The following is an 18,348-nucleotide window of genomic DNA, read 5'->3' as shown; positions in this document are numbered from 1 at the left end:
GGGGGGGGGGGGTAGAAAAGGGTAAGCAAATCCGAATAGACTGCGAAACTGGGGTAGAAACGAAAGCTTGGACCGTAAACTATTGATGTACTGGCCATGACCCTGCTTAACACTATTGTCTCGTATGACGCTTTGTCTTGTACCTTTGTCGCAAAAGCCATGTGGGCACAATCGATTATCCGGCTTGAAACCTCATTCATCTCCGCGCATCTCATGACAGAGTTGTACAGAGACTTGTATCTTATCGTTCGGACGCATCTAATGTGGAGGCATTGCAGCAGGACTGGCGTTCGCTCAATTCCAGGTCTAGGGTATCAGATTTGAGCTCCTAGGGAAGCGACGGTGATGCCAGCATCAACCCTGGAGACAAGATGAGGTGCTAGGCCGCGAGATCAAAATGATAAAGACTTAATGCCATGACTAGAAGACAAGTAAACGGCTCCTCTGACCAAGCGGGACTTGATGCAACGTGGTACCAGGTCGAAATGGGGTACACTTGGGGTCATGTCGGGATAGGAGGAGCTTAATTGTGACTCGGCCTCTGGGACTATATTTCGGAAGACCGCTGTGCAGATCTGCAAAGAGGCTATGGTGTTGTACATGATAGAAAGTGCCCGTCAGGCGCCATTGCATGTACAAAGATGATGTTGCTGTGTACCCGGCAGTAGAAGCTGGCACTGGGAATGCAGCAGAGGACCTCAAGCTGTAGAGCTGTATACAGAAGCTTTTGAGACAGCGTCAAAGGATCAGGATCAGTATGAACACGATTGCTGAGATCGAAGTAACGTTGTACTCGAGTAGTAGATGCGCAGCGGAAAAGAATCGGGAGGGGTCGGAGTTTGATGGATTTGTGGGGTTGGGGTAGAGATTGGAACTTAGGACGGTCAAGATTTGTTGCTCGGGGCATGACCCTGCTTGAAATTTACTGAGACTCTTCGTGTTGGAAATTCTAGCAAGAGCACTCGAGAAGAAAATGAAAGACGACGTAACGTGGAACAGGACGAAGAGAGCACCATAGAGATAATCGCAGATGATCCGCGAGCAAGTGTCACCCACGCTGTCCAGATGTGCGGCTCAAGTGTTTCTGCAAGTCACAGCTACTGAGGGTCGTCGAGATCTTGTGATATTACCATTGGTGAAGGGTTGCAGCTAAGATTCGAGACTGTGATGGATGAGTCGTCTCACCAATCGAGTAAGAGCGTAAGCGTGACCAGAGTATACGTACACGTCCCATGTCAAACGTATCGCAAAGGTCGAGGGACCAGGATTTTGATAGTCCGCACCGGTGCCCGACGAGTTCCTGCCAAGGCTCGGAGTTCCAGAAGCCGAGGCGAACGAAGCAGGTGGCAATTGAGGGTCCAAGTCCATGACGCTGTTCAAGGTGGTTAGCTAAGCAAGAGCTTCGTGTGATCAATCGTTTCTGGAAGGTGCAAAGGCGAACACTCATAACCATTCTACCGTCGCTCCTGCCTCTTTCCACATTTGAATTTGAAAGTCGCTTCAAAACAGCAGCCGCATACCACAAACTCGCTATACCGCAAACACGAAACCACTCACACTCATCCTACTCATCGCCATCGCGATTGCGACACCGCCTATCATGAACTCTCTCTTCGCACGCCTCTCTCGCCCCTTCACTTCCTCAACCATGCGCTTCGGACCTGAGGGACCTGGCGCCGTTTCTGTCCCTGAAGGCACTCAAAAGGCAACAGTAGCAGCTGGTTGCTTCTGGGGAGTCGAGCACATGTACCGCCACCACTTCCCCAAGGACGCCGTACTGGATGCCAGAGTCGGCTACATTGGCGGCGACACAAAGGACCCAAGCTACCGCGCTGTCTGTACTGGAAGAACTGGACGTGAGTTTTGCTCCTTTTGCGACAGAATAAGATCAAAATGCGACATACTAATATTTTGATGATAGACGCCGAAGCTCTCCAGATCTACTACAACCCTGACAAAGTTTCATACCAGAAGCTGCTCGAATTTTTCTACAAGATGCACGACCCTACGACCGAAGACCGTCAAGGCCCCGATGTTGGTAGCCAGTACCGCAGTGGCATCTTCACCCACGACGATGAGCAAGAGAAGATCGCGAGAGATGTGACAAAGAAGGTACAAGAGCAGTGGTGGAAGCAAGGCAAGATTGCGACTGAGATCTTGCCCGCTGGCGAATGGTGGGATGCAGAGGCCTACCACCAGAAGTACTTGGATGTCAACCCTGGTGGTTATGAGTGCCCGAGTCATTTCTTGAGAAAGTTCCCAGATCTTGATTAGATCTTTTTCACTTCTCTCTTTCTTCTCCCCTATTTCTACCGCTTCTCTCTGTTCTCTTTCCCCATGTATACCTATAGGCTGGACACGACATCAGTCAAACGCATCATCTTAACAAATTCGAACCTGCGCAGTCTACTTGTGCGACTTCCGCGAGCTTCAACCTCTCTGATGGCCATGTGATCTAACAGAGCGAGGAGTAATTCACGAAAAAATTGCAGTGCCACATTATTTAGTTCGTTCAAAGGAGTTCCAGATGAAGCGAAACCTCATCGACAGACCAGCCATTTTATCATATTGCAAGCACGGCGGAGCTCATCGAACCGAGGAGAAGCTCCACAGCACGTAACATTGGCCAATTGGCAGATCAGGTACAAGCACGCATATCCGCATGGCAACATAAAGCAATTCTCGCGCAGCAGTGACATGCCCACCATTTCAAGCCTCACAACTTTACAGAATCCAGCCGCCCATCCAACATGGAAGGTCGATATGCAGGCAGAGCAACGTGCTAGACACGATTGGCTCGAAACGCTTCTCCCACAAAACGACAAGCAACCCTACTCCATCAAACCCGCCATTGCCAAGACTTGGCATACCCTGCCCCGTTGCACCCTTTTGGCGGACAGACATCACTTCTTCTGCCAAATCTCTCCAACATCCTTTGAACTTTCTTCTTGACAAGACCACGCCGCAAACGCCTCTCTACTTGGCGATATGCGGCAGGAACGTCGTGATGGATGTTGCTCGCGTCGCCCACCACGCGATAGCAGCGTGAAGGCGTCAATCTTTGCCTGCATGGGAAGAGCTGTTGTGCTCATTGGCTGTTTTGTTTACGAGTGAGCCGACATAGGAAGCTTCCTCGGTAAAGTGAATGCTCGGTATAAAGTATGTATAGCTTCGAGCTCCATGCAGGAAAAACATCGTAGCTCACTTCTCTGTTGTGATTTTCCTCTTGTTCTCTCCCTGAAAAGTACATTGCAAAGATGCGCTTCAGCACAGCTTGTGTGGTATGCACTGCTGCCGTCATTGGCCAGGCTACAGCACAAACCTTCCAACGTCTGGGAGCTTGCCCAACTCTTGGTTGCATCTTTCCGCCGGACCAATCTGACTTCCTGCCTGGGCAATGGTTTGACATTCGTCTCGAGACTCACGCCCCTCAGAATGGCTCCGAAGTTGTCCCCGGATACACCCTCCCCGACGAGAAATTCACCTTCACAATCGCCAAAGACGGCCAGCAGAAGGACTGCCACAACGCAGCTTCATTCTTCAAGGTCGCAGAGCCAGCAATTGAGAGATGGAACTTCACTTGGTATGAGGACTTGTTCGCACAAGCTGCAAAGACACCCAGTTTGGTCAAGGTTGCTGCAAAGGCTTACCGCAAGGTCGCTTTGTATGAGCCTGGCAACTACATCGCTACCCTGACATACGCCAATGGTAGCGTCACTCAGGCCAACTGGACTGTCAGAGACACTAAGATGATGGAGAAGGCAAAGAATGTCATCTTGTTCATTGGTGATGGCATGACCACCAACATGGTCACTGCTGCACGTCTGATCGCCCACCAGAGTGTCAATGGCAAGTACCAAACCCGCATGGCTATGGACAAGTTCCCTGTTTTGGGTCATCAGATGACTCACTCGATTGACTCGTTCATTACCGACTCTGCCAACTCGGCTACCGCTCTTTACACTGGTCACAAGAGTTCCGTCAACGCTCTCGGTGTCTACGCTGACTCTTCGCCCGACCCGCTTGACGACCCTAAGATCCAGTCTATCGCTGAGCTGTTCCACGAGGTCAGGGGCGGTGCTATCGGAATCGTCTCTACCGCCTTCATCGCTGATGCTACACCTGGTGCTCTGACTGCTCACACCAGGGCGAGAGGCCAATACGGCAACGTGAGTGACTTCCAGGCCTCCTCAAAAATCATCAAGCTGACCTTGTACAATTTAGGTTGTCGACTCTTTCCTCAACGGCATTACCAACTACACCTGGCCTTCTTGGAGCGGTCCCGATGTTCTCTTCGGCGGTGGTGCCGAGCAGTTCATCCCAAGCAGCAAGTCCTTCAAGGGCAAGGACTACTACCAAGAATTCAGAAACAAGGGGTACAACGTTGTTCTGAACAACACTGCTCTTCAAGCTGCACCCACTACCGAGCGCACTCTGGGTATCTTCTCCGTCTCTAATATGGCCAAGTGGCTCGACAGAAACGTCTACAAGAAGAACCTCAACATCTCCAAGACCGACCCCGCTGGAAGCAACGGCACCGCCACCGACCAGCCCGGTCTGAAGGAGATGACCATCAAAGCTATTGATATTCTTCACAAGCGTTCTCCAGACAAGGGTTTCTTCCTCATGTCCGAAGCTGCGTCTATCGACAAGATGATGCACGTCCTGGATTATGATCGCGCACTCGGCGAACTTCTTGAACTTGATGATACCATTAAGGCAACACTTCAACACCTTGCAGACATTGGAGAACTACATGAAACTTTAATAGTAACTACAGCTGACCACGGACACGGTTTCGATGTTACTGGTGGTGTCGACACAAAATACATGGATGCACAAAGTGGTGACAGAAAAAAGAGAGACGCAGTTGGCACATACGAACAATCCGGCCTTTCCCAGTACATGGTAGCCAACCGCTCTGCACCCATCGGCAGCGATCAGAACCTCGTCTACAGTGCTGGTGTCGATTTCCCAGTCAACTGGGACCCTCGTTACACTTTGCAGTCCGGCCTTGCCACTTTCCCTGACCACCGCGAGAACTACCGTGTTCACAAGAACGGACCTCGTATTCCTGCCCTGAACGTCACCGGATTCAGCAGTAATAACTATTATGTCAATTACATTGATGCTGTTACCGGTTTCTTGGTGAACGTAAGCTTTTTCCTGTTTAACATTTTTAAAATCACAATAACCTAACTGTTCATCCAGGGCACATTACCAGTCAGCGCAGACCAGGGAGTCCACTCGCTCACTGACGTCCCTGTGTTCGCCCAGGGCCCTTGTCAAGCAGCCTTCGGGGGTGTCTACAACAATGTAGACATCTTCTACAACATCGCTACTTGTCTGCGCTTGCAGAGAACGAAGCCCAGCCACTAGAGAGATACGTTTAGGTCTTTGGCATCCGAGTAGACACGTTCTATCATACTGTCACCTGTCTGTGTCTGCGAGGAACGAAAATTTGGTCCAGAGGGGGTGGTTCATGGGGGACTTGAGGTCAAGATTTGGAAAAAATCGGAGGCGAGCTCTGATAATCACAGCACACAGATCTTTTGGCATCTGCTAGTGCAACACACCTGGAAATAATTGTATAAAGATGCATCGATTGGAGATAGAAAGTTACTTGAGCAAACAATGATCGGAAATCTTGGAGGTGAATTCGCTTCTCCACCATCTGGGCAGCTCAACAACGCGATCCTCTGCAACGACAAAAGCAAAAGATAGGCTCGTACACTACTGGTCAAGATTGTATCCTCCACTTACACAATTCCTCCAAATATGAATTTGCAAATGGTATGGTGTGTCGTGTCTGCTACTGTGTGTGGCCCGTGCACTCGACGCCGCAGCCGACGGTCTCGCCGCAAATTGTTCCACGACTCTGGCGAGTTCAGAACAGAGCATCACAATCACACCCTCTACTTACAAGTGCTTTGCGCATATGCACTGTGTCTCACCGCCGAGATCTCGAATATAAGATAGGAGTAAGTGCGCACCCGTCAGTGCACAAGACGTTCCGGCGGAAGGTACGCCCCATACGGTACTGCCGAAGCTCGTCCGCCCGAAGCCTCCGACTCGAGCTCGGAGTATCAGGCTTGTCAGCGACGCCCACACTGCTCCCGCTCCCTCCTCTCGCCAAATCACCTGCAACAGATAGTCATCGCGCAGCGATACAGGTAGGAAATCTGGCTCTGGCAGAGAAGAACAAAGGTCAAGCCTACTGGTTACAACAACGTCTGACCGTCAATGCGCCTCGCTCTTTCGCCCGTCGCTCATGCGCACGGTGCTTCATATTCTGGTTGAGGTTGATGCCCTCGTACATTGGAAGGTGATCGGTGTCGCCAGGTTCGGTGTTGCTGTCGAGACTGTATCCCAACGGGAGGGGCTGGCATCGTTGTGGCTGGCGTCTCTGCCCCAAGTCCACCTCGTGCCAGGCAATATATATGTGAGAGGCCACAGAGCTCGCTTGACATGGCAGAGAGCGAGCCGCTGCTTTCTCTTCCTCCTTGTGGGTCAGAGTCAGACGATCGTTTGGTCTGTACCGCTCCATCTGTGTTCATCTTGGATGTGTGAGTGTGCGAGTTTGACATGTCCCAGAGGGTCCTGTTGTTCAGAATCCTTCATTGCCATCATCCCAATGGCGTTTCTGTTCTTTCCAGGATGTAGAGATGATGCATTGTAGGTGGTCTGTGAACAGTATCCTTAGGGTCTTGAGGCTGCTCAATCTTTTCATGGCGAACCATTTTCCAGAGTTGAGTCGGATGTGGCAATCTTTGAGGGCTCTCGTCTTCCCAATATGAAAAGCGTGAGGCAGAGTAGCTCAGGACCATCCACTGACAGCCAGGCGTTGCGAGGTAGGCCAGATGAATGGCGAGGATGACGAGGGGGTACACCTGAGTATGTCCGGAGATCGCGAGTGAAGAGCCCTGCTCCATTGCCGTGTTCATGTGATAAGGTAGACCGACATGTACATCTTCCGCACAAGAGATGGCATCAGAAGTCGACTTGTCAATGATAACGTCGTATCTTCCTTGTTTCTTAAACTCCTCAACCTGCGCCAATGATAACAGATCCAAAGTCGACCATTTACTAGCCTCTTCACCAGTATTCGTCAAATCTCGTTGTCGTTGTCGTTCAATGACCACATCCGAATAATCAACATTATGGATTTGTCGCGGAGACTTAACTAGCTCTTTCAGCGCCGCCGATAAAGCAGAAGTACCACAACCAATGTGCAAGACTCGTTTGCCCTTTCCATCCCTTTCTCTTTCATTCTCATCACCAGAACTTCCAATTGCTCTTCTCAACCATGGCTCCAAAGCCGTAAAATCTGCTAACCATTCAAATTCATCTTCCTTGCTGAAACGCGTGTTCCAGTATTGCAAGTCACCGAAAGAGGGGGGTGTTGGCGGCATTGTGATTTAACCTTTGGCTTCTTTTTTTGAGTGGGAAAAACTCGTCATGAGGCGGCTCTGTGGAAGATTTAGGGAGGTGGCTCCGGAGGAGGGGTTAAGTGGCCATTTTGCTGGGCAGGGTGGTCAGAAATCATGGTCTCTACTGGCTGGTGCGATGAAAGTGGTAGGAAATTTATAACACAAGTACTTAACTCTTCCAACCGGGTCCCGACGAAGAGGAGATGTTTTTCTGGAACACCACGAGGCCCCAAGATTACATTTATACGTAAGTGGCCTGCAGTGCCATATCGCAAGTCTCAAAGCGTCTTTAGTAACAGCGGAACTGCCTTGCATGACACGATTTGTTCTCGCACTTATCAACAGCGATGCTGTAAGTTTGAGCAAACAGCAGTTGTACAGACTATTTTCACATCTGATTTTTAGCGTGTTAGCCCACTTTCTTGCATAGCAAGGGTATTCAGCCAACGACAGCCTTTACCAAAGTCGATATAAGCAGTGCGCAAGGCGTACATCAACTGTCGGACGCAGGAGGAGTCTGTAGGTGAACTCCGCGAAGCAGACTGTGGATGCGCTTCTCCCTGACGCGATGCAGAGTCAACGTGAGAGTAACAGCTATCGGCGTCGGAGAAACGCAACTCCGCCCACCCGTATCGCACAAACACATCCCGCTACCTCCACCTTCATCACTACTCACATTAGCAGATTTGACAACGCGTTGTGCTTATATTGAATTGCCAGTGAAAGGATGAGTGAGTTCTCGCCAATCGCATGCGAGATTTGCCGCACCAAAAAGCGAAAGGTAGGCGTCGAGTATATCTCCGCAGAGCTTGATGTTTTCTTATTCGTTCGTGCAGTGCGACAGAAACATGTAAGCCGAACTTCCATCTCGGAGTCAAATCACAAACCAGATCTGAGTTCTCACAGCCCAACATGCTCGCAATGCGTGCACGCGAGTCAAACTTGCACGTACCCTGGCACTAGCAAGAGGTGAGCACCGATCTTTACATACCCACTGGGTACAGAAAATAATGATGATATGCAGGGGCCTCCCTTCCGGATACATTGCGAAGATCGAAGAACGCCTGGCGCAAACAGAAGCTGCGTTGCTGCAAGCTCTTTCGAGTTTACATGCTTTGGAAGCACAACGAGTGAGGGAAGTCAGAGAGCCTGTTCACGCATTATCTGCGTTATCAGAACGACCACGAGAGCTTGAGTTCAATGAGATACGGTTGGCAAATGTGGAGAATTGGAAGGCGTTTCCTCTGGGAAATGAATCGCAGCAAGTCGAGTGGATGCGATATAAGCTGGCAAAAAGTGACGGTCTGCACGACCAGGAAGGAGCTGCGACCCATATCGCAGAGACCGAGCTGTCGCGAATGTCTGGCGACTCCACGGTGCGCGATCAACTCGGACCAGCGACCAAACGACGAAAAGCTGCCATGACAGACACACAAAGACAAGCTCTTGCTACGCCGCCTCCTCAAGCTCCTGTAGCAGCAGCATCGATTTCTCAAGGCACCACAAGTCAGAGGGCAGATCAACAAGCTCATTGGCCTATCCGAACACCTCAACACACCGCCGCCAATTTGCAGCTCGGGTCTAATGCCACCAGACATAGCACAGGGTACGAGTCTCCTTTGGGCCAACATGTCTTGGAGACAACCATTTTCGTCAGTCCAAATGCCGCAACTATCAGAAACGCACCTACCCTTTCCGAAGCAGCGCCGCCCAGCGAAGCCAAGAGATTGAGCGCATTGCACTCGCGGAAGTATTTCTAGTCTTCCCAGTCATCAGCCGAGCACACACCAAATCAACCGTACCGTAAAGCTCTCCACCCGAGTCAAAACACAAGAATTACCCGAAACACTTGGTGATGGGTTCCACGCCCCTGCCGATCTTGTAGGGCTCGGTCCGTTACAGCACTTTGCGGAGGTTTTTGCGGGGCCCCTCGTTAGAAGAGAGGGCTTTCATCCGCTCGCTTGTGGGCGAACATGCATCATACATGTTGGCAAAGGCTTTGATCAAGGATAAAAGATACCTGTAACCTGTAACCCTCTATCGAGAGTACCACACACATGCGAACGACAAAAATGCATTTCCTCACTTCCATCACAACCCTCAGCGCTTTCGCTGCCGCTACACTTCCCATCACTCTAGCCGCTCCTGCTTCATCCTCTTTACAACCTCGTGCAGACCCCTTCGTCGGCTACCTCGTCTCCACGTTCTCAGATGTCACACCAGCTGTTCAATTCCACCTCTCCAAAGGCAATGACGCCAGTAGCTTCTCCTTCTTGAACAAAGGGCAGCCAGTGTTGAAGTCAACTGTGGGCACAAAAGGTGTGAGAGATGTCTTCTTGGCTCATGATAGCGCAAGGACGAAATACTACATGATCGCTACTGGTGAATGAGATTTTGAGGCTTGAGAGTGTAGAAGAAGTTGCTGACAAAGGGTAGATCTTGATATCAATGCTGCGGGCTTTAATTGGGATGCTGCGACAAGAACAGGAAGTCGTGGTATTGTGGTTTGGAGTTCGAAAGATTTGGTGAATTGGTCTGCGGCCAGTCTTCGCACGTAAGCCCTGCCCAATCCATGAGTTCAGCTCGATTAGCACTGACAAGTCTGCAGGGTCGAGAGTGCAAATGCTGGAATGACATGGGCGCCCTCTGCCGTTTGGGACGACGCAACATCTCAATTCTACGTCTTCTGGTCTTCTCGCCTCTATGCCGATTCGGATACCAAACATACTGGCAGTGCATCTCTTGACCGTATTCGCTACACGACAACCAAAGATTTTGTCACCTTTGCGCCGGCAAAAGATTATCTTGCCCTGTCGGATACACCGCTCATCGACCAAGAATTCCAATACCTCGGAAAAGCCAACAACTTCGCGCGCTTCCTAAAGAACGAGACTGTGAACCAAGTCTACGTGGAAACCACCACTGGTGGTCTTTTTGGACAGTGGAGCCGTACCCCAGGATACGTGAGGCCAGAGAGTCCGAGAGAGGGTCCAGCTTCTTTTGCGGATAACGTTACACCCGGACTGTATCATCTCCTCTTGGATGATTACACTCAGTATGTTTCGTATCAGTCTACTGATCCTGCAAAGAGTGGTGCTTGGACGGCTTCAAACTATCCCAACTTTCCCAAGGGATTGAAACATGGGTCTGTCACGCCCTTGACACAGAAGGAGTACAATGCGGTCGCTGCCAAATATCCTGCATGAGCTTTCGGCGCAAGAGAAGATTACGAAAGAGAGTAGACTTTATAGACCATCGAAGTGTTGCAGTGTTTGCCCAAATCAGAGATCAAAGTTCATAAGCGATGTGTATTGATCATCTCCCATCCAAAAAGGGATATCAAACTGCTCGAAAATGTTATTGCTAGTAGCTGCTGCAGCGTCTGATCCGGTCAACCACGGTATAGCCAAGTGCGGCTCGAAGTTTGATGGCGAAGGTCCAGTGACATTGGCAGCATGGTTGAACAAGTTACTCTGCTCATTTTGTGCTGCCGAGTTCAAGACATGGGGCAAATTAGAGTGTGTATCTGCAAGCGGTGACTGCGGTGTTGGAGCAGCGGAGTCGAGAAGTAGGCGCAAGAACAAGTCGTTGATGGCGACGGCGCAGACGTTTGGCCATACACTACCTCTGAGTGCAAGATGTCTAAGAATCTCGACACTTTGATCTGCAAGCCTTCTCGCGACCGGCTTCGGCATCTCGCCTTCAATCGCGGCGTGAAGCACAATAAAAGCGCTCATCCAGACACACCAGGTCAAAGACGGCCACAGTAGAGGTGGCTGCAGAACAGATGAGTATGGCGTGGCTATGAGGTAATCGTGCAGTCGTGAGATGATAGACCTAGATGCACGTATACACGTCTGAAGAGCTGCCATATATTCTGGCGAGTGCTTCTCCAATGCCAGCAGAGGTCGATTGAGGGAGATGACCGACTCATGCTGCAAGACTGAGAGAACGACTTCATGTAGCTTGTTGAAGTCGTCAGCCTCATTGTACTTGGCAGCTTCCAGCGTGTATTGCAGGTCGTTTGCCCATTTCTCAATGTTCGCTGCGATGGATGTAGCAAGATCTCGACTGGCCGAACGTTGGTGGATGGATTTATTGCGGAGCTCCATGATTTGACCCTTGATTGAAGCGTGCTTGGTAAGGAAATTCAGCATTCTGAGGCGGTCATCCATGACCATTCGACGTGAATGAGGCGGCGCGTGCTTCTCTTCGTCAAAGTAGCAGACATCCACGTCGTCGTCGCGAATAGTCAAGGGCAACCCCAGAGATTGACAGAGATGGCGGTCAATACAGTAAATTGTCCAGAATAGTCGGCGGCGAAGCTCAGCTTGCTCCGTGTCGAATCCATGATACCTTTTCGCACATCGATGCAACCCCAGCTGAAAGGCCATGCGTACAATCATGCCACCAAGTTTTGAAGCACCATTCAGACGTAGCATCGAAACCAAGAAGAGTTGTACCGAGAGAACAGCTTGCAGTGATTCAATGGTAGATGGCATAAACAGCATATCCTGAACGCTCTCCATGGCTTCTTTGAATGACGTAAAGACGAGGGCAGCAAAAATTTTGCGCTCAGTGGCATAGCCAGACTGCTTGCGGTCGGCCAGAGAGATTGACATGATGGAGCGAACGATGATGAAGCGTGACGGATGCTGCTTACGCAGATTCGCAAAAGTATTAGAGCTGACGTCTTGCTCCAGATATTCGAGTATGGTCGGCGCATGAATGAAAGGATAAGCAGTATGCCAATTCTCGAAGTAACTCTCGCTCCACGTTTGTAAGTCCTCAAAATCAAGACTCGGACTACCCTCCAAGGCTTCATCAATCTCGGTGGGAGACCATAGCCTTTTTGAGCTATAAGGTGTCGCTTCGTCAAGTTGGTCTTCTTCGCCAGGCACCATATTCTGATTTGGAGTCTGAGGCGGCAATTGCACTCGTGACTTGGTCAATGCCTGATACACGGAGCGAACAAAATGAATGCCGCTCGAGCTGCCTACAAAACTTGGTGCATTTGCGCCATCGCTCTGCCTCATGAGGCCAATCTCGCGACGTTGCCGATCCTGCGACTCGCGTCGAGCACGCTTCGTAGGCCGAGCGTCAACATCTTGTCCAGCTCCTTCCTGCTCTTGAGGTGTGAGATGCGAGTTCACTTGCGACGATGCATCTGTCATTGGACTTGGGCAAGAAGATAATGAACGATGATGATGAAAATGGTTCAATTGACAGGAGCAGCTTCGCCGGGGGAACTTCGCCGCGAGAACAAACGCCCGTGCACTCGTTGTTCTTTTGTTGGCAACGTGTATTGGCGCGAGAAAATCGACACCTTGCACCTTTATGACATGAAAGTCGACCGCCATTAGAACACATACTCGATACCGACAGCGATATTTGAGTAGGCCAAAACATTTACCATCTCCTCACGCAGACCACTAAAGTTTCGCATGGTGACGCGACCTGCTGCCACTCAATGCAATACAATCGACATGACCCATGAAGTCTTACTCTTACCGCGGGACGTGAAGGAGTCCTCCATTGATTTGCGAGACTTCGTTAAGGCGAGGCAGAAGAATACGAACAGAAACTTGCTGTGCATGGCGTCCTTGTTGCTCATTGTCTCTGGCATCACCACTGTGCACAGGGACTCCACGTTCAATTATGGACTATGCGCGTTCGCGTTGGGCGCCTACATGGTTGTGGAAGGATCATCTCATGTCAGAGCCATCACAAAACTCCGGCGCGATCTGGGTACCTGGAAGAATGGCACTCTCCTAGTTTGTATCAGCATGGTCATCGCCCGAGCCGTCTTCCTCTGCTGGATATTTGGCGCGCCGGTCAGCGTACTGGTGATGCAGAGCATCATGAGACTGATCGCAAGGGCGGGAATGTGGGCGATCGGATGGTAGCCACATTCATCCTCTTGTGAAGCTTTCGGGAAAGCATCTTTAAACACATTCTGTCCTGCGGAGAAGGAGACATCCTTTCGTCTCGTTGGTCACAGACCTACATCGAAACACTGCTTGCCTTGTACGCAAGACACATTTCACTGGCTCGAGCTGTCTGATAGATAATCGTGCAACTTCCAAGCCTCAGGAACAGACGAGAGACGCGATGAAAACTTGATGATGAAACTGCATAGGCTGTATGCGTAATTAGAGCTTCTGTCGGGAAAGCGTTTGGCCGCGTCTTGGCGCGCGAAAACTGTCACTTTTGCACGTTCCCGTCGCTAGACACCAACATGAGGACCTCCGCCAATTCACACGCATCAACATCAAATTAAATTGCCTTGTCAAGTGTGACCATGCGTCTCGAAACACTTAAGACGTTCTCGTCCATGGGCGTACTTTACGCCCTCACAGCCTACGCCTTTCCCATGAACGCGCATGTCGGCTTCAACTATAAGAGAGGTGTTATTGGTGTCATTGGCTTCATGATCGTCGAAGGCGTTTCTCACGTGCGCGAACTTCTAAGGCTTTGGGACACTGATCCTACCGAATACGCGCAGTCCACACCTGACCAACTTTATCACACTCTGCAACTCATCACTGGAACGGCATTATTTGGAGTACTTTTCGGAATTGCAGAAGGCTCTCGTATCCTCAGACGTGTATACAATCTGACGACCCTACCATTCTTCTCGACTGTGACTATATAATATCCCGAGCCTCGGATGGTCGCCTTTCCAGCCAAGCATGATTAGCAATTCTGCAAGATCATATTTTGCCTCGCACACATTGGCAGACTACGCTTAAGTCTAGCTTGAGAAGAAATTTGGCCGACGATTTCACCATCTAGACACACCAGTCCGTATAGCGAATCATCACAACGAATGCTCGAAAGGGGGCCAATGTGACTCAGTAAGGAAGAAGCGGGAAATGTCAGAATGCAGCCCCATCGTAAGCGATAAGCTGCTAGATTGGAAGCTAGGACATTCAACCGATCAAGACTGATGTCGTTATCGATTTATTTTGGAGTATGGAATCTCATTCGACAGTCATCACTCCGGTGCCCAAAGTCAATCCGAAAACTCTGCTGCGTCGAGGTCTGTCTTGTGGAAACGACGAAGCGAAACTCTGCTTTCAAACAACTCATCGGTCTCCCTATAACTCCGATTCTTAGTTTCAGGGACTAGAAAGAAAGTATAGATGACAGAGACAGCCATCAAAGCGCCGAAGATGAAGCCAACTTTGCCATCCAGATTGGCCTGATCAGGGTTGACGAGATATGGCAGGACAAAACCCCAAAGTGCTATGCCGAGACCATTGCACATGATGCAGAGGCCGAGCGTCGCATTTCTGACTGATGAGGCAGGAAGCTCGGTAGCGAGCGGCCATACTACACCGCCTACAGTTGCCGGAAATGGCGACGGCCTAAAGAGCCATGAAAACCACTTGTGCCTGCACAGCGTTCGAGTTGGCCACGTTACCGAGGATGCCGATGAGGAAGAGTAGGGTCGACAGTGTGACGGAACCGTAGAGTATTACTGAACGACGACCAAACTTCTCGATGAGAGGCCAGCAACACATGTTACCTACCATGTTCATACCGATGATGACCAGACTCAGAGTGTTGGCTTGATCAGGAGTTTTGCCAGCCAGCTGTAAGAAGTATCCGACGAACCCAACGACCTAAGTCGAACCACTTTGCGAGGCGAGTGTGAAGGCGCCGCAAGTGATGAGTGTTCTTCGTCGATGCTGCTTGGAGAAGCAAGCCATAAGACCTGAAGATGTCTTTTCTCCCTCCGAATACAGACGAAGTGCAGTCATAATATCAGCGATACGACCCTCGACATCCGCATCCTTGCCGTAGATTTTGGCGATACTCTTGTGGGCTTTGTCCGGTCTGCCGCGCGACACGAAGAAGTATGGCGACTTAGGGATGAAGTAGAGACCGATGCAGCTTACGGCAGCAAAGCCCCACTGAACGGCGAACATATTCTGATATGACCCAGGCCCAGGTGTGGGAGATGTCAGCTTCAGGGCCACATATGAGAGGAACTGTCCGAAGGTGATAGTGAAGATGGTCGCAGCTGTTGTTGAGCCTCGGAGTTTAAGTGGCATGACGTCCGAGAAATAAGCTGGACCCAGTGTCTGATAAGCGACGAGGGGAAGACCGGTAAGAAATTTTCCTGCAAGGTACACCCCACGACTCCCATCAGCGAAGTACATGGGGGATGTTCTTCCCGACAACCCCAAATCATCTGCAGAGCGCGCAATTAACTGTCCCGAGCACTCCAAAATCATACGCGAGGCTGGAGCTGATGGTATTGTCCTACTGAAGAACAAAGACCACATTCTACCACTAAAGTCTGATAAGATCAAGAAAATAGCAGTGTTGGGCTTGGCCAAAAAATGTCTGGCTCATGGAGGAGGTTCAGCGTCTGTGAACGCACATTACTAAATCACACCATATGAAGCGCTCTCGAGAGCGTTTGAACCACACGCAGCCCTTCTCTACGCCGGAGGTGCACATTTGCATCGGACCCTCCCGATACTCTCGAGAAATCTGCTTGACCTAGAAGGAAGACCAGGATTGACCATGGCGAAGTACCGTCTGGAAGATCCGAACAAGGTCGATAGTGTTCAAACTGTTCAAGCTTGCCGCTACATGAGTCTTGGACAAGCGCCCTCAAGTCGAGTCTTTCTCGAGGGCATATATACGCCTGGAGAAAGTGGTTGCCACCAGCTCGAATTGAGTTCCATCGGTTTCGCGACTCTTAGCATCAATGACACTCTTGTTGCCTGTACCGAAGGTGACACCGTAGACCCAGTCGCTTTCCTCCAGGAAAATGCTGAAGGTACAAGAGAGTCGTTCACCTTTGGACAAGGAAGGTCTTGTCTCTCCAAACTCGAGGTAAGGCAGTCGCCCAATACCTCTGGCTTTCTCTTACGCAATGGTGCCATGGGTATCTCTCTCGGGCTCATGGAACAATCAGTTGTCGAAAGTGACTTGCTTGCTCCAGCCGTCGAAGCTGCTAGGAATGCAGAGGTCGCTGTTGCTTTTGTTGGTAACACGACTGCCTGGGAGTCCGAAGATCGCGACATGGACTCTACGAATCTGCCTGTCAACAATTCACAGGATGAACTGGTCGCTGCTGTGGCCGAGGCAAACCCTAACACAATCGTCGTTATCTCAACTGGCGTTCCGGTAGTCACGCCATGGATTTCCAGTGTCAAAGCTGTCATCCAGACCTGATTCCCTGGTCAAGAAGCTGGAAATGCCATTGTTGACGTATTGACAGGTGCTGTCAATCCTAGCGGGCGTCTTCCTGTCACCTTTCCTGAGAGCCTTGAGGATACACCAGCGTATTGTAACTTCCCAGGTGACACGGAGAAACTTCAAGTCGACTATGCAGAAGGCAGCTTTACTAGATATTGTCACTACGATCACTTCCCAGACACGGTACTGTTTCCATTCGGTCATGGCCTGTCTTACACCGCTTTGACTACAGCAACGGGAATCTTACTTCTTCTCCAGACGCGACGCATCACGAAGCGGATTTGACCCGGATTGCCTCTGCCAACGTCAAAAATACCGGGAAGGTTGATGGCAGTGAGGTGGTCCAGGCTTTCATGACACCTCCTGCAGATGCAGCAGGATTGAGAATACAACGAAAGCTCGTAGGCTTCAGCAAGTTGCAATTGAAAGCTGGAGAGACTGGCCCATTCAGTATCAAGTTTATGCGAGATGAGTTCTCCGAGAATGATGAGGCAAGCTTGCGGTAGGTTGTTGAAGGTGGGGAGCATATTGTCGAGATTGCGACTTCCGCGAGTAAGTCAGATGACAAGAGGACGTTCAAGATTACGCTGGCTGCTGGAGATATGGTAAGAAAGTTGTCATGGTCTTATGTGAAGCTTTGACAAACATCAGCAGGGATCAGTCTGGCGCTGACCGAGCATAAATCCAATCCAAGCCAAGTCTCGCTACTCGAAAAATCACAAAGTTTTCGGCTCCTGCCCTTCTTTTCTTGGACATTGAAGCAAGTTATTCTCAGAAGACTTGTTCAGAAACACAATGGTATCTCATTCAAGAAGGACCTTGTGCAGTTTTATCTCCGAGCGTAAGTGAAGAGTCTGATCATGTTGATTCAAATTTCAATCACTGACGGTATCAAGGGTTCAATGGGTAGTTTCCCTTAGCTTATTGCGCGCCATAGGCACAAGGTCTGAGGGAAGACTAAAGCAGTCGACACGATTCGCCAACGTCAAACAAGTGTTGATTCCCGAGTTTGCAGGATACTGGTTTTCCAGGGGTGCCCCCTGAGCAACCGAGGGAACCTGAACAGTGCGAGTTGGTCATCTACTACCTCCAAGGAGGAGGCTACAAAACAGGGCGTCCAGCAACACCGCTTGACTCATTTTTACGTGTGGCGGAGATCGCAGCCGAGATAGCCGTTTTCGCCCTCAACTACTCACTGGCACCCGAAGCCAAATGGCCTACGCAAATCAACCAAGCTGTTGCTGGCTATCGCTATCTACTGGAAAATATGAAGCTTGACCCAGCCAGAATCTCTGTACAAGGCGACTCGGCTGGCGGACACATGGTCTTATCTTGTTACTCTGCTCTAGTCGGATCAACACTTCCCAAGCCTATCGGTGGGGCCTTCATGGTGTCCCCTTGAATAGATCTACGCTGCTCCAGCAATGGCTCGTTCATCACAAACAGAATAAAAGACTACCTGGTACGCGACCTGACTGCGAATGCGGGGTACGAGGGCAATTCCAAGCCACCGCGAGGCAGAGCTGCCGCACATCATCAACTTCCTACGTCCGCGACCAGACAACAAATCATGGACTAATATCTTGCCTGAAAAGGTCTCGGTCGCAGTGGGCAACGATGATCTGTTCTACGACGACGCTGTGGCATTTGTCGACGTACTTAGAAAAGACGGCATAAGGGTTCAGTTTGAGGAGAAAGA

The 18,348-nt window shown here is 50.3% G+C and overlaps 11 protein-coding genes across 11 annotated transcripts; 8 read left to right on the top strand and 3 right to left on the bottom strand.

Annotated features, from left to right (window-relative positions):
* Window positions 1-1,648: 1,648 nt before the first annotated feature.
* Window positions 1,649-2,274, top strand: AUEXF2481DRAFT_67946 (uncharacterized protein; the record flags this gene model as incomplete). The annotated part of the gene is made up of 2 exons (XM_013486184.1): window positions 1,649-1,856; window positions 1,922-2,274. The coding sequence occupies 2 exons, from the start codon at window positions 1,649-1,651 to the stop codon at window positions 2,272-2,274; spliced, it is 561 nt and encodes a 186-aa protein (XP_013341638.1).
* A 983-nt stretch (window positions 2,275-3,257) lies between these two features.
* On the top strand, window positions 3,258-5,379 carry AUEXF2481DRAFT_6983 (uncharacterized protein; the record flags this gene model as incomplete). The annotated part of the gene is made up of 3 exons (XM_013486034.1): window positions 3,258-4,169; window positions 4,225-5,154; window positions 5,212-5,379. 3 exons carry the CDS (start codon window positions 3,258-3,260, stop codon window positions 5,377-5,379), a joined length of 2,010 nt encoding a protein of 669 aa, XP_013341488.1.
* A 208-nt stretch (window positions 5,380-5,587) lies between these two features.
* On the top strand, window positions 5,588-6,478 carry AUEXF2481DRAFT_345776 (uncharacterized protein). Its single transcript, XM_013486214.1, has one exon. The coding sequence runs from the start codon at window positions 5,796-5,798 to the stop codon at window positions 6,327-6,329; it is 534 nt and encodes a 177-aa protein (XP_013341668.1). The 5' UTR covers window positions 5,588-5,795; the 3' UTR covers window positions 6,330-6,478.
* On the bottom strand, window positions 6,478-7,706 carry AUEXF2481DRAFT_346079 (uncharacterized protein). Its single transcript, XM_013486213.1, has 2 exons — window positions 7,670-7,706; window positions 6,478-7,522 (listed from the first exon to the last, which is right to left on the bottom strand). The coding sequence occupies exon 2, from the start codon at window positions 7,410-7,412 to the stop codon at window positions 6,627-6,629; it is 786 nt and encodes a 261-aa protein (XP_013341667.1). The 5' UTR covers window positions 7,413-7,522; window positions 7,670-7,706; the 3' UTR covers window positions 6,478-6,626.
* A 451-nt stretch (window positions 7,707-8,157) lies between these two features.
* On the top strand, window positions 8,158-9,190 carry AUEXF2481DRAFT_31483 (uncharacterized protein; the record flags this gene model as incomplete). The annotated part of the gene is made up of 2 exons (XM_013486074.1): window positions 8,158-8,399; window positions 8,455-9,190. 2 exons carry the CDS (start codon window positions 8,158-8,160, stop codon window positions 9,188-9,190), a joined length of 978 nt encoding a protein of 325 aa, XP_013341528.1.
* A 312-nt stretch (window positions 9,191-9,502) lies between these two features.
* On the top strand, window positions 9,503-10,636 carry AUEXF2481DRAFT_6981 (glycoside hydrolase family 43 protein; the record flags this gene model as incomplete). Its single annotated transcript, XM_013486033.1, has 3 exons — window positions 9,503-9,812; window positions 9,867-9,984; window positions 10,039-10,636. The coding sequence occupies 3 exons, from the start codon at window positions 9,503-9,505 to the stop codon at window positions 10,634-10,636; spliced, it is 1,026 nt and encodes a 341-aa protein (XP_013341487.1).
* A 75-nt stretch (window positions 10,637-10,711) lies between these two features.
* AUEXF2481DRAFT_6980 (uncharacterized protein) lies at window positions 10,712-12,604 on the bottom strand (the record flags this gene model as incomplete). Its single annotated transcript, XM_013486032.1, has 1 exon — window positions 10,712-12,604. One exon carries the CDS (start codon window positions 12,602-12,604, stop codon window positions 10,712-10,714), a length of 1,893 nt encoding a protein of 630 aa, XP_013341486.1.
* Window positions 12,605-13,328: 724 nt separating this feature from the next.
* AUEXF2481DRAFT_346244 (uncharacterized protein) lies at window positions 13,329-14,265 on the top strand. The gene has a single exon (XM_013486212.1). The coding sequence runs from the start codon at window positions 13,732-13,734 to the stop codon at window positions 14,083-14,085; it is 354 nt and encodes a 117-aa protein (XP_013341666.1). The 5' UTR covers window positions 13,329-13,731; the 3' UTR covers window positions 14,086-14,265.
* A 793-nt stretch (window positions 14,266-15,058) lies between these two features.
* Window positions 15,059-15,490, bottom strand: AUEXF2481DRAFT_6978 (uncharacterized protein; the record flags this gene model as incomplete). Its single annotated transcript, XM_013486031.1, has 1 exon — window positions 15,059-15,490. One exon carries the CDS (start codon window positions 15,488-15,490, stop codon window positions 15,059-15,061), a length of 432 nt encoding a protein of 143 aa, XP_013341485.1.
* Window positions 15,491-15,968: 478 nt separating this feature from the next.
* AUEXF2481DRAFT_6977 (uncharacterized protein) lies at window positions 15,969-16,625 on the top strand (the record flags this gene model as incomplete). Its single annotated transcript, XM_013486030.1, has 1 exon — window positions 15,969-16,625. One exon carries the CDS (start codon window positions 15,969-15,971, stop codon window positions 16,623-16,625), a length of 657 nt encoding a protein of 218 aa, XP_013341484.1.
* An 819-nt stretch (window positions 16,626-17,444) lies between these two features.
* Window positions 17,445-18,051, top strand: AUEXF2481DRAFT_31478 (uncharacterized protein; the record flags this gene model as incomplete). The annotated part of the gene is made up of 2 exons (XM_013486073.1): window positions 17,445-17,490; window positions 17,681-18,051. 2 exons carry the CDS (start codon window positions 17,445-17,447, stop codon window positions 18,049-18,051), a joined length of 417 nt encoding a protein of 138 aa, XP_013341527.1.
* Between the last annotated feature and the right edge of the window lie 297 nt (window positions 18,052-18,348).

The sequence above is a fragment of the Aureobasidium subglaciale genome (genome assembly GCF_000721755.1).
Source record: "Aureobasidium subglaciale EXF-2481 unplaced genomic scaffold scaffold_18, whole genome shotgun sequence".
Taxonomy (NCBI): Eukaryota; Fungi; Ascomycota; class Dothideomycetes; order Dothideales; family Saccotheciaceae; genus Aureobasidium; species Aureobasidium subglaciale.
The sequence above is the reverse complement of the archived record's forward strand: the minus strand, read 5'-3'. Positions and strand labels throughout refer to the sequence as shown.